The sequence below is a fragment of the Priapulus caudatus genome, unplaced genomic scaffold, assembly GCF_000485595.1.
Source record: "Priapulus caudatus unplaced genomic scaffold, Priapulus_caudatus-5.0.1 Scaffold623, whole genome shotgun sequence".
In the NCBI taxonomy this organism is placed as follows: Eukaryota; Metazoa; Priapulida; class Priapulimorpha; order Priapulimorphida; family Priapulidae; genus Priapulus; species Priapulus caudatus.
Window position 1 is genome coordinate 165,312 of NW_014577684.1, and position 13,755 is coordinate 179,066.

General features: G+C 43.1%; 2 protein-coding genes across 2 annotated transcripts in view; one reads left to right on the top strand and one right to left on the bottom strand.

Moving 5' to 3' along the window:
• Positions 1–7,743, bottom strand: part of LOC106812228 (tyrosine decarboxylase-like) — an 11,441-nt gene extending 3,698 nt beyond the window's left edge. The window contains exons 1-8 of the mRNA XM_014816059.1: positions 7,609–7,743; positions 5,934–5,985; positions 5,149–5,354; positions 4,522–4,665; positions 3,109–3,270; positions 2,395–2,462; positions 1,043–1,113; positions 521–540 (exon numbers count right to left, since the gene is read on the bottom strand). Coding sequence (XP_014671545.1) covers positions 521–540; positions 1,043–1,113; positions 2,395–2,462; positions 3,109–3,270; positions 4,522–4,665; positions 5,149–5,354; positions 5,934–5,985; positions 7,609–7,743 — 858 coding nt within the window. The remainder of the gene's footprint in view (positions 1–520; positions 541–1,042; positions 1,114–2,394; positions 2,463–3,108; positions 3,271–4,521; positions 4,666–5,148; positions 5,355–5,933; positions 5,986–7,608) is intronic.
• Positions 7,744–8,702: 959 nt separating this feature from the next.
• LOC106812230 (spidroin-1-like) overlaps positions 8,703–13,755 on the top strand; it is a 15,883-nt gene continuing 10,830 nt past the window's right edge. The window contains exons 1-2 of the mRNA XM_014816061.1: positions 8,703–8,765; positions 9,340–9,385. Of these exons, the coding sequence (XP_014671547.1) occupies positions 9,353–9,385 (33 nt within the window). The 5' untranslated portion in view covers positions 8,703–8,765; positions 9,340–9,352. The remainder of the gene's footprint in view (positions 8,766–9,339; positions 9,386–13,755) is intronic.

The following is a 13,755-nucleotide window of genomic DNA, read 5'->3' on the forward strand; positions in this document are numbered from 1 at the left end:
ATAGATAGATAGATAGATAGATAGATAGATAGATAGATAGATAGATAGATAGATAGATAGATAGATAGATAGATAGAGAGATAGATAGAAAGATAGATAGAGAGATAGATAGATGGATAGATAAGTAGGTAGAGATATAGAGCGAGAGAGAGAAAGAGAGAGCGAGAGAGCGATATAAATTCTAACAACAAACACATACACAAAGAGCGTTCGTGCATTCTGTAGCGACCGAGGCTCACAGTACGCGTGTGTCATTATTTCATCGCAGGCAATATGTCGCGAACCGGCGCCGCGTTAGGAGTTCCTCATTAATATTTGATATTTTTACGATGATTAATTATTAATTAGATTTACGAGCAGGACGTTTAACGATGTCGTTACAGCATTACCGTGTGTTATAACGATACTTCACAGCCGCAACATAGGGACTGTAGCATTTACTAACGACTGACCTAACGACGAACCAACTACATTTATGTTAGTAGCTTATAAGCTAACTGAATCATGGCCTTAGACTTACTCTATAATCGATGGCTTTATCTGAAAGCGTGAAATAATAATAAAGAAGTCGTGTTAGGTAAGAAACGCCCGCCAGTCACCATGGAACAATTGTCCGCTTTCGTTGTGTCTTCTTGTCGCTGGCATAGACTTAAAATGCAATCGTATTCGCAATAAGAATGTGTTAGAGCAATTAGTGAAGCGAAATAACACCGATGAAAGTGCATCTCGCGACGAAGTTCCGGCATCATACGTTGTAAGTCACTATTCTGTGAAGTTTATCTTTGTAAGTGTCTATATACTGCCGTGAGGACAAGCGTGAGATATGGTAATGTCTGCGCAATAATGCGTAGGCGTTCATGAGATTGTGATTAGTAACGCGAATTGTGTAAAAATTGCAAATTAAATGAGCTGGCACGTATGGCGAAAATGTCACGTCGGGATGTGCATCTAGAAGCAAGCGCTTATATTATCAGAATGGCTTCATTTTCCCGTTCTTGCTCGCGGCTGTGCAAAGTGAGGAAATGGATGTGACCAGTCTTACCTGAGTAGCGGTGTTGTAGGTATACGGGATCGACGGCCAAGGTGCCCGTGAGAAGGTCCCGGTCTCGAACCCTGCACCCCGAGAAAAATAACAACATTGTTTATCTGGTTGGATGCGAATTGTTATTATGCGCGTCTCAAATGTCTAGCTCATCTAAAGCTGTTCATCTCAGTAAGTTCTGGGGGGGGGAGATACACCTAACGTGTACGCTAGCCCCATCTGCTGGAGGTTTTCGAATACGATGCGAGGATCGACATTAATTCGTTGTCGTGACTTTATTCAGCATTCATTCCTCATCTACTTCTCACTGTCGACATACACGCCGAGTTGTCGCTCTCACTTCTCCCAGCAGCAATATCTACATCGAATACCACCGGGTCTCGTTTGGAACGCGAAATCTACCTATATTAGCGTCCCTCTTTTTCACATCGAAAATTCAGCCGGCATCAATTGTTAAAGCTAATCGTGGCGATGGGAGGAGGGTTGCGAGGAGGAGGCTGCGACGCTGACTGATGGCCAATAGAAGCCATAATGGCGACGCACGTTAACTCGGATCCCGCCGAGAGTTTTTGCTTGACGGCCCCGCGAGGCCGTCTGAAGCTCGCTTCTCAATGTGTTAGACAAACGATTGCGCTCGCATTGACAAGGTGTCGAGACGTCGCTCCGATGGACTGCTAAGCTTAGCTTACTACACTTTAGCCCTTGTACACTACTTAGTAGTTACAAGGAGGCGTTTTGTTGCCTAGATGAAATGGTGTTTTTTTATATAGGTGAACGCCTCCGCCGCCTCCGCCTTCCCCTTCTCCCCTTCCTCCTCATTATCCTCTTCCTCCCCGGCTTCTCTCTTCTCTTCCCCTTCCTCCTCTTGCTCCGCCTCCTCCTTTTGCTCACGTGTGAAACACAACCACCTCCCCCACTAACGTGCCAATACATAGATGTGTCATATAATAATCACGTTACAACGTATAGACATTTAATATTAAAACTAGAACGAGGACAATTAACATCCACCATCACCACTATCATCAGCACCACCACCACCACCTACACCACCAACACCACCAACACCCACCACCACCACCACCACCACCACCAACAACAACAACAACAACAACAACAACAACAACAACAATATAACACAAAACAAAACAACAACAACAACATTTTATGTGGTGTCTTTCATATGGTGTCTTTCATGTAGTGGCCCTGAGACGCGCATAATAACGACTAACCGCAAGCCCCACCTAACTCCGCTGAGCGTCACCCCACACACTCGGGACATGGCTAGTAATCCTTTAAGCGCGTACGCGAGCTTGTTTCAGCAGTCTTCACCGTGCTATGTTATCGCTCACCACATTGTGGAGCAGTCGAAATTCACCAGCATCCATTTATTAGGGTTCATGTTGAAAGAACTGGCGTGCTGCAAACAGAGATTAAAAAAACACACACCATCATTTTCGTAGATGCTGCAATTCATTGACCAGCAATGCTGCATCTACTGAAAAATGACACCGTAGCGCCATCTGTACACGATATAGGCAAACTTGCTACAAAATGGCATTGGCTCACGCGGTGTCGATCGGGGCAATACGAGAAAATCGTGAGCTCTCTAGAATATTCCCGGCAACAGGCCTAAACTGGGATGAAAACTCAGGCAGTGGCACCTGACCTACAAACATCAGGACCCTTTCCAGAACTAGCGGTTGTTTTTAAAGAACGCCACTGAGAATGTCGGAATTGTTCCTCGGCAATTTAAAAAAAGGAAGCCATCCAGAAATAAAACAAGCAACATGGAAACACAACGAGACGCATTGCCCATTACATCAAGGCATGAGTTAAGTCGCTATGTTCCAACTGCTTCCACCTTTACGCATGCAGGTGTGCTAGGATTTTGGAGCTGAAAACGAGGCGTAATCCGAATGGCATATACATTCGAACGGGATTCTAATCGATTTTGAACGCAAATCAACATTTTCTCCGGAATTTTTTCCCATCTCATCGAACAGTAAAAAATCGCCATAAATGTCACTGGGGCATCACAGGCCAAACTAAAACCGGCTATTTACCTCGACACCTTTCTTTAGATATTGGAATTCCGGACAGATGAGGGCGCTGCCGGCGTATGCAGCGTCTACGTGTAACCACAGATCCTCGCTCGTGCACACAGGTCCGATCTCAGATAGGTTGTCGAACGAGCAGCATGATGTCGTACCAAGGGTGGCTGACACCTGTAGGCAGAGCGAGCGAGAGTGAGCGAACGAGAGGTGGAGAGGGAGCGAGAGAGAGAGAGAGAGAGAGAGGGAGGGAAAGAGAGAGAGAGAGAGAGAGGGCGGGAGAGACGGAGATAGAGGGAGAGGAAGAGAGAGGGGAGGAGAGAGAGCGAGAGAGTGGGGGAGAGAGGGAGAGAGCGAGAGGTGGAGAGGGAGAGAAAGAGAGAGTGAGAGAGGGAGAGAGAGCGCGAGAGGTGGAGAGGGAAAGAGAGAGAGAGAGAGAGAGAGAGAGAGAGAGAGAGAGAGAGAGAGAGAGAGAGAGAGAGAGAGAGAGAGAGAGAGAGAGAGAGGAGAGAGAGAGAGAAGAGAGAGAGAGAGAACGTGTGTGAGAGAGAGAGAGAGAGAGGGAGAGCAAAAGGGGAATGAAAAGGAATGAAGAAAAGGAAGTGGAAGAAAAAAAGCGAGAGATGTGAAAAGAAATGTGCGAGGAAGAAGTGAGAGGGAAAGCACGCAATAGAAGGAGAGAGAAAGAGTGAAGTAAGAAGTAAAGAAAGACAAAACAAGAACACAGCCACACACACACAATCACGATTACACACACACATACAGCCGACAACACACAACACACACAGGACACACACCACACAATCACACACACACAGGCACACACACACACACACACGCACGACACGCGCGCGCGCGCGCGCGCGCGTAAATGTTGGCGCTCATTTCACAAGAAAATTTAACTTATCACGCATTCATGCAATCACAAGACAAGTGTAGCCAGCAGTAAGCCACAGAGGCACACTAAAGCAGAGAATGTTCGTACACACTAAAACCTAAAAACACATTTACGATATAAAACAGCGTAATGGTTACGAGGGACTGATCGATAAGAGCAATGGCGACCGATGGATAACACCTGACGTCAGCTGGGGGAATTCCTGTATATATTATCCTGATTATCCCCTAACCCGAATAATCTAATTATTCCGATAATCCGATTAATCCGATAATTCCTATTAATCCGATTAACCCGATTATCGCCTAAGTTATACAAAATTGTAGATATAGTTCTTCAATCGTAGGTTTCGTCGTGGAGTCACGCCTGCAGGCAACACTGCCGTATCTAAGGATGGGAGGGGGGGTCAGGGATTCCTTCCCGTACTCTCATCTGTATGGGAGTTATAATAAGAAATTACGATAAATTTCGCGTTCTGCATAAATCAATGTACAGCTATCAGCAGGCCGTAGCTGTACCGCACGTACATAGAAGGGAATTAGTCCCACGTCCTTGTCCTCTTTGATTGCCTCGGATAGAACTTCGCCACGCAGTGCGTATTCTTCGTCTGTCTCCAGTATTCGTATTTTAACCAAACAAATCATGGCAGCTTTCTCTACGCTGGAATGTGCCTGCAAAACGAAACACGAATCCGTTCGTCACCATAGAGTTTTTTTTAAATCAGCAAAGATATGATCGATCCGTGCTGTTAGAAACTTATTATTAATAATTATTATAAGTTTAAAAGCTATTGGCATGTTACATAATTATTATAAATAATAACAGGTGAACTAGTATTCCTAATAATAGGTAATATCAGGAGTATTCCCTATTATCTACTCCTGGTAATATATATATATAATTACTGTAATAATTATAATAATATAATTAAGATAATATAAGTAATATCAGGAGCGTATAATGACAAATATATTTGTATTGGACACAGTATACATATATATACAATATTTACATATATACAGTATACAATATATACAATATTTGTATATATTGTACAAATTTGTATATATTTGTCATTATACGCTCCTGGTAATATCGATAACAACAGGTCAGCGAGTGTCAGTGATAACAGGTGAGAACAGAGCGATGTAGACCTCCTTCGAGCAATAAGCGACCATCCTAGACAAGATGGCTCCGTCCTCCTCGGATCCGTGCTCCTCTTTGTAGTGTCGGATGGCCTGCGCACGCGCAGTGAGCATGCAGACGAGGATGCAGTCGCTAGCTGACTGTTGTAGGACGCCTCCCCCTCTGCCCATGTCTTCGAATGGACGGAAGATATTGGGAAGATTCACCATGCGAGCTGAATCGAATTTTTGCTTTGATTACTTTCTACTTTCAAGCATTTTCCTTATAATCACTATCAAGAATTGTTATAATATTTATTCAATATAGTATATTTATATTTCTACGGTTTCCTTTCTGAAAAGAAACAGACGCTGACACGGAGAAGGTCAAAGGCAATTCACGAAATCAGATTCTCAAAAAACAGCGAACGCTATAATTCAATAGCCACAAACATAAGCCAGCTGTCATGAACTGACGGACTGGAAATAATGACGAATACTCGAGTGACGTTCTCTGTCATATCAACATGTTCTATGACAAATATTGGCGAGTCAACTTCCTTCCGCTTTACAGCTGAAATTCACTGCTTGCGTTCTTGCTGCTTCTTGCGTTCCTTCCTGCTTCTTGCTGCTTCTTGCGTTCTTCACTGCTGCTTCACATGCTTCGCTATTCATAATAGCGCTCCTAAACTCCTATGATGCGCACAACACATACAACAATATTTGTCATCTTCCTATGACAAATAGTGTCATAGGAGAGCGTATATGCGTATGTCTTATCTGTCATAGACGCTGGTTATATTGCGTTCACCTACCTATCCAGTCCAACATAATCGTCTCCAGTTCTGTGCAGGCCGGACTCGCTGCCTGCGAAAAAGAGAGAAACGCACATACCCGTCACGTTAGACTACGTCCGCATGCGATGAGACAAGCACGTCTGCTCTCGCGATCACACCTTCCTTTTTTAATGAGATCTTTGTTATCGATCACCGAAGGAATGCGTCGATTGCCGTGGAAACGCTCAGGTCGAGTCGCTTCACAAAGCGCGGCTAGCTGCCGTAACGACTGTCCGTAACGACGGCCGAACAAAGACCATTTAGATGTTAAGCCTCAACCGTGATTAATCGCCACTAAAAACGAGCTTAACGAGCTTCGGCGGTATTTAAATACGACGGCAGCACTGGCAGCGGCGCGCGCTCCGTAACCGTTCGAAACGATCACGTGATCGCGCGCGTGACGTGACGTGCTCGCTTTGCTATTTATAGCATTAATAGATCGATCAAACAAATGTTGATTAATAACCAAACAAACAACTAATGAACATGTTCTGCATGTGAGCGGCCACGTCGCAATTCGACATAATTATACCAGCATTCCTCGTATGACGAATCGTCATATAAATAGTTCCAACGCGCATATTGACTCTCGTTGGCGCGTGAAAATCACGTGAACATACACGAGGACAAAATGTCGCATGAGATGGTGTCTGTATTTGTTTAGTCAATAATTCAAAACTATTGCATTATTGAGTATTATTGAAATCGAGTATTAATGATTAAAATATAAGCGATTCATTATTTATTTCGTTTACGGAAGAAAAGAGACGTGTACAAAATCAAACGGTGTACTACGGGCTGCCTAGAATAATAGAATTATAATAATAATTAAAAGAATAATAAGGTTGACTTGATTGGGATGGTGTTAAGCAGCTTTACGTTGGTTCTCCTGAAAATCATATGCATGAAAATCACTAATGCGAATTGCTGTAATTTCCTAGCATGACATCCTGTCGTGCCGACCACGTGCCCGTAGACTGATGATTTATATGGAAACCTAAAAGCCATACAGATGTCGATCCATCACGAAACGCGCGAGTGGCGTACGAGGGAATTTTTGGCCAGCAAAAATATTGGAGTGGTTGTGTTGCGGTCGCCTGGTTGTTTAAATGTTCAAGCATTTACAAAATGTTGTAATGTGCTACCCGCTGATCGAATACGTACGATTTCACAAAGAAAACAACAGAACAGCGTACATATTTCCGTAAAATTCTCTAAGTATGCTACTGCATTGAACATTATTTGTACTTACCGAATTTCTAGATTGGCTAGAATAGCTATAGAAAGATTTACGCCGCACATAGTAGAGAAGCGAGTTGCCAGACCGATGATTAATTAAATGTTGACAATTAAATAAGTTCTGTCGTCATAATCGTGACATCGATTATTCGGTTAGATCAATGACTAATCGATGCCTTTTTAAACTCCAAAGTGATAATCAATACCACTAGTTCGTTGCCATAATTATGATCGATATTGCTAGCTGATTTACATAAAGTTGGCAAATAACACATAATTAGCAGGTATTAGTAAATACGGCTGGCTCATCGCCAGACGGCACCCGACACGTTATTACGAGGCGCAAGACAATACTGCTGGCACATTGTCAGCTGCTTGCTTCTGGCACAGTGCCAGGCGTCTGCTGAATACTCACCCACGAGAAACCGACGCAGCCGATTGCGTCAGACAGCATATCGGCGAGGATTGACGGCCACGAGTTACCGGCGGGGAAGTAGGCGTGGAAGCGCGGGTGCTGCCAGTGCGTAACCTGCAACAACAACAACGTCATCGTTACCTATCTACGTCATTATGCTGCACGTTGCATCATTTAGAATTCGGATTGGCGTAAGAAAAGGGAATCGGGTGGAATTTGTGTGGTTTTACTCCCGTTTCATTCGATTACAGCAGGAGTGTCGTAATATAGATGATATCAGGGGTTAATAATGACAAATTTTGACAAATAATGACAACATTTGTCATGATTAACCCCTGATGATATATTCTGACACTCCTGATCATGGAATGGTATACCCGCAGGTTGATTCGAGCAGAGTTTAACTAATTAGCCTACACAATTATAAACTACTATATAGCACAGTTGGGTTCCCGTATCCTCTCCTGCCTATAGTAAAGTTTTATGATAAACATATACGTACACGGCGCCACCATGCACTCGGTGCGTGTTATACATTCGTAATATAACGCCTAAACCGAGTTGGCTTAGTGAAACGAACCAAATACAATATCACGGAAATAAAGCACCTAGCTTAAAACCACGGGATTTTTCCAGTATATATGTCACCACATAGACTCTATCAATTACCGTCAGACGATAGCTAGGTTGCGCGTTGAACCAAGGTCACAGACGCAGCGGTAAAAAATGACTTTCCGTTACGCGTTCGTTCACGCGTGTCCCGCACACTAAATCTGTTGATTAAATATACTAATCGATTTTTCATAAGCGGGTTGGAATTTAGGATCGGGTAGTTTTTGTCAACAAGCTCCTGTCAGTTTCTAAAGTTCCGCATGCGGTCATCAGATGTTGATTTCGCGTGATGGTGTGACAGTAGCGACAGCTCACATTTCTTTGCCAGCGAAATACGTGACCTCGAGTATGATTGATATACAATATGGCCGCGGGTGGTGAGCAAGAGGCGAGTAATACAAGGCTGCTCGGCTGGGGCAGAAGAAAGGCGGTGGAGGTTAACGATCAAGGATTAGGATATATAAACCCTTCTCTCTTAGCCTATCGTCAGCACTTGCAGACCACTTACTTGCATCGAGAGGACCTCTGAAAGCATCTTTGGTAATGTAAGTATAACTTTTTCTACGGCTTATATTATATTATACTATGTGCAAAAGCCGAGATAGTCGGAGCTGATAGATATGTCTTTATGTAACTATTGCTCGTAGAGTACGACTCACGCAGTGCAAAACATATAGAGATGTTATAGTATAACCGATATACTTATACCGTGACTACGATATTGCTAGCGGTTCTGCTTGCATCTATGACAAATACGACATACGCATATACGCTCTCCTATGACACTATTTGTCATAGGAAGATTCTTCCTATGACAAATATTGACGAGTCAACTTCGTTCCGCTTTACAGCTGAAATTCACTGCTTGCGTTCATAATAGCGCTCCTAAACTCCTATGATGCGCGCAACACATAAAACAATATCTGTCATAGGAAGAATCTTCCTATGACAAATTGTGTCATAGGAGAGCGTATATGCGTATGTCGTATTTGTCATAGATGCTAACAGAACATGTTGGACTCACGCAGTGCAAAGTAAAGGAATGTTATATCCGTGACTACGATATTGCTAACGGTTCTTTCGTTTCGTGAGATCTTAAATTGTTTCTTATATTTGCAGAGCACTCGTCACAATGTTGTCTTTGGCTGTTATTCTACTGATTAGTGTAAGTATAAAAATATAGATAAGACCAACGTGCATCTATGACATGATATTTATTAACTTTCTGGCCTTATGAGTTGTGCTTATATTTGAAAAACTGTGGCAAATTGTAAGACAGAAGCACCTTAGGCGAGCTAAATTTATTAGATCTTTACCGAGGGGCAAGTGGTGAATGTTAATCATCGGAGTATATGTTGTTATATAACGAACCGTGCGCGTTATCACCACCTCAGCACACCCCATGGCCCCGTCCTTTCTTTATCCGCCAGTGGAATAGCTATCGAGCATTTACTTATCATGCGTCAACTTTCCGAACATCTCCCACCCCAGCTGTTCACTGGCGGCTATCTGCCTTCTCATTTTTCGATCCCATGCCTTTCCGTAAATATCTTCGCTTCCTGTCATTTATTGCCGTCTGCTTTTTCGTTCTCACCTTGCCCCCATGTTCTCCCCTGTCAGACTCCTCCACCCCTAGTCCTGCTCCTTATCCAATTTTCCCCAGTCTCTTTTCACTTTGGTGTGTGGGTAAACTTTTTTTATTTATGAAATTTAAATCTTAAAATCTTTCACATTGTACAAACACTGTCCAGACTCAACCGCGCACCTTGCACGTACCCAATTATTTAAAAAATGTTTCAACCTCTCACCTCATTCAATTCTTTTGTTTATACTTCCTTTTTTATTTCTTTTTTTTTATAATTCTCTTTTTATTTTCTTAACCTCCTTTCTCTCTCACTCTTGCTTCATCTTCTATTCCATTTCCATTCTCGCCAGTACGCCTCGCTCTTCTTTCGTCCTCCGACCTAACCTCAGTCTCTCATGGAGCTCACCCGCCTGCTCACTGAGCATGTAAACATATAATCTTTATATATAAAACTTTATCTTTTGAGATGTGGTGTTTTATGTAAGGGCTGGTGTAATTTAAAAAAAAACATCAAATAAATTTTCTTGAAAAATTTTTATTTGATGGTTTTTATTTCCATTTTTCGCTCAGCCCTTTTATCATCCAACGGAAGTAGATCGTATTTCTTTTTTTGAATAAATTATAAAGCAATATCAGGCCTAGTTAATTGTTATCATTCGGAGTATGATTAAAACAATTTAATAACGTATATTGGTTGTATATAAGAAAAAAACCACGGCGTTGATGCATAGCTCGCAATTCTGTGTGAATCTAATAGACGATTAATAAATATAATTGACATTAAATTTCACGATAACCACCTGAAATTATCCTTCTATTATCCGATGATTCCACCCTTATTTAAACGCATATAGTACGCTTTACATATACATGCTCCGCGATGTCTCTACTTCTTCCTATTACCTGTACGGGAGGACCGATATCCGTCATTCTCTATTCCATCCTAACATTTTTATTATTATTATACATTCCTTCTGTAATAATCTTTAACTCTCTGGTACTCTCTACTTCGCTTACTCTTTCTTTACTTTCTCCTTTTTTTCTCCTTTCTTTTACCCTCGACATTATGTTCTAATATTCTACCTCTCTACTCTCCTACTTTAGTCTCTAGTCTCCTCTGATCCTTGGTTCTGACTTTTTTACTCTATACCAGGGCATATATTCTCGTGTGGATTCTCATACCTATTAGTTATCATTCGGCTCTGACTCTTACTACCTTATTGCTACTTTCTTTTATTCTACTCCAAGATCATTCGAGTCTATCTGGCACTCTACTACTCTCTACTGTTCTACTCTATTCTCTACTCTAAGTCTCTAGTCCTTACTCTCCTTACTCTACTCTCATTCTCTATTCCTCTCTTTGTCTCTCAGTCTCTAATCTCTACTCTACTCTTCTACTCCTTCTAGCTCGTACTACTCCTCACTCTCTACTTCTACCTCTACTTCTCTACTCTACCTTACTCTCATTCTCAATATTTCTACTTCTAGTTCTCACTCCTCCTACATACATCTAATCTCTACTCTCTACTCTCCTATCTCTACTCTATTCTCTATTCTATACTCTAGTCTCAGTCTCTAACTCTCTACTCCATTCTCTACTCTTACTCTCAGTCTCTAGGTCTCCCTCTCTACTCACTTCTATTAGTCACACGTTCTATTATTGCGGACTCCTGACTATTGATACTCGTGGGCGAATCGACTTACTCAAGCTCACACTCATCGTAATTAATGTTAGTGGTTTGGAGACAAGTACAACTGTAAAACAGGTACGGGGTCATGACATACACGATGGCTACAGGCATGTGAGGGTGATGTGGCGAGCTGGCAGCCGCGTGTAATTTTTATCAGCGCAACACACCCATTGAATCGGTCCATAGGCGTAATACTTTACAACTTTTCTAAATTATGACACAGTCGATGGCATTAAACACTCCGGGCGTCGAGCCGACAAAATTTTGTGAGGAGTATCTCTCATCGTCTGATTGAGGCGAACATATAGCATGGATAGGGGCCACAATGTATATGTAAAGGCAATTATTAATTAATTACTACACTCTTCCCTTACTTTATACCCTCCTTTGCACGAGAAGGGACTTGAGGATATATATAATATATATATATATATATATAATTATAATATTATTTATAATATATAATATATATATAACATACACAACGCATACCACACTCTCCCCTACGATATCATCCGCCCTATCAACGCCTCACCCCACCCGAGAGGCCACCGACACCCACCATCACTATCATATCCTTCAGACAAATACTGCATTGACATACGGAATTAACGAACTAGAGATCTCAGTCAACAGCGCTACGATATAAAGCCGCGACATCCGCGACGACGATGACGAATTTTCACGAGCAACCTTCGCGTCTGTCGCGATGAGACGAGCTGAGAGGATAAAGGCGCTCCACCGAACAACGGCCTTTGATTTATCGGTGCCCGCGGTCGATCTGTCATTAAGCTCGAGGCTATTAGGTTGTGTTTATGCAAGTTGCAGTCAGTGTTAAAATATTGCGAGCGCCATGCACAAAGGGAGCGGAAAGCGGAGCAAATAGGCCATTGGGACTCTAGCTGATATATAAGCGACGCTAGCGAACAGCATTAAGCTACTTGCACTTGCAGAATTACTTGGAACCGTGAAGAACCTGGTGAAAACGTCTCTGTAAGTATTATTGCTTAGTTGTTGACTTGTTGGGTTGATGTTGCTTGTCTGCCTGCCTTCTCTTTGACTTTATAAACTGTTTTTCGTTTTTCGCACCCCCCTTCTCTACTCACTTTCTCTCGCGCTTTTCTCTTCTCACACACTTTCTCTCTCTCTCAGACACACTCTGTTATTTCTCTCTCACACACACTTTCTTCTCTCTCTCGTACTCTCTCTCTCTCATCTCTCTCTCTCTCTCTCTTCCACACTCTCTCTCTCTCTCTTTTCTCTCTCTCTCTCTCTCTCTCTCTCTCTCTCTCTCTCTTCACTTCTCTCTTTCTTCTCTCTTCTCTCTCTCTCTCTCTTCTCTCTCTCTTTCTTCTCCTCTCTCGTCCTCTCGCTCTCTCTCTTCTCGAGTCTCTCTCTCTCTCTCTCTCTCTCTCTTCTTTCCCACTCTCTCTCTTCTCTCTTCTCTTCTCCTCTCTCTCTCTCTCTCTCTCTCTACTCTCTGTGTGTATGTCGTGCGCCGGTGGCGCCGCTGTGCGTGTTTATTTGTATCTGTCTGTCTGTCTTGTCGTTTTTCTTCGCTCTCATTATATCGCTCTCTCCTCGACTCTTGCACCACACGCTCCTTTCTCTTCTCTCTCTCTCTCTCTCTCTCTCCTCTCTTTCTCTCTCCCTTTTCTCTTTCTGTCTCTCCTCTCTCTCTCTCTTTCTCTTTCTCTCTCTCTACTCTCTCTCTCTCGAATGGAGGTCTCCTCTCACACTCTCTCTCTCTCTTTCTCTCTCTCTCTCTGTGTCTGGCCCTATTTATCATTATTTACCTCACTCGTAGTTGAGTGGCTTGTAACCGGCTTACTCTATGTCACCAGTATCTCTGTAGATCAAACATGTTATAGACTTAATTCACAAATGCGCGCATCTAGAACTAACAACTAGACGTCGAAATCACGCCGGTATGTCTGCTTATCTCTTGCAGCTCTTCAATCATGAATTCAATCTTGGCTATCGTGCTGCTGGGCTGCGTCGTGGCGGCGCAGAGCGCTGGTCTTCTTGGAGCCGGGTATGGATATGGATTGGCGGGTCGGGGCGGACTCGGATACGGGCACGGAATCGGGCACGGAGTCGGAATCGGGAACGGACTCGGATACGGGCACGGACTCGGATACGGCCGTAGGCTCGGACACGGACTCGGATACGGGCACGGGATCGGATACGGCCGTAGGCTCGGCCACGGATGCGCCGGATACGGATGCGGTGTGCGACGCTTGGGGCATGGTGGTCTCG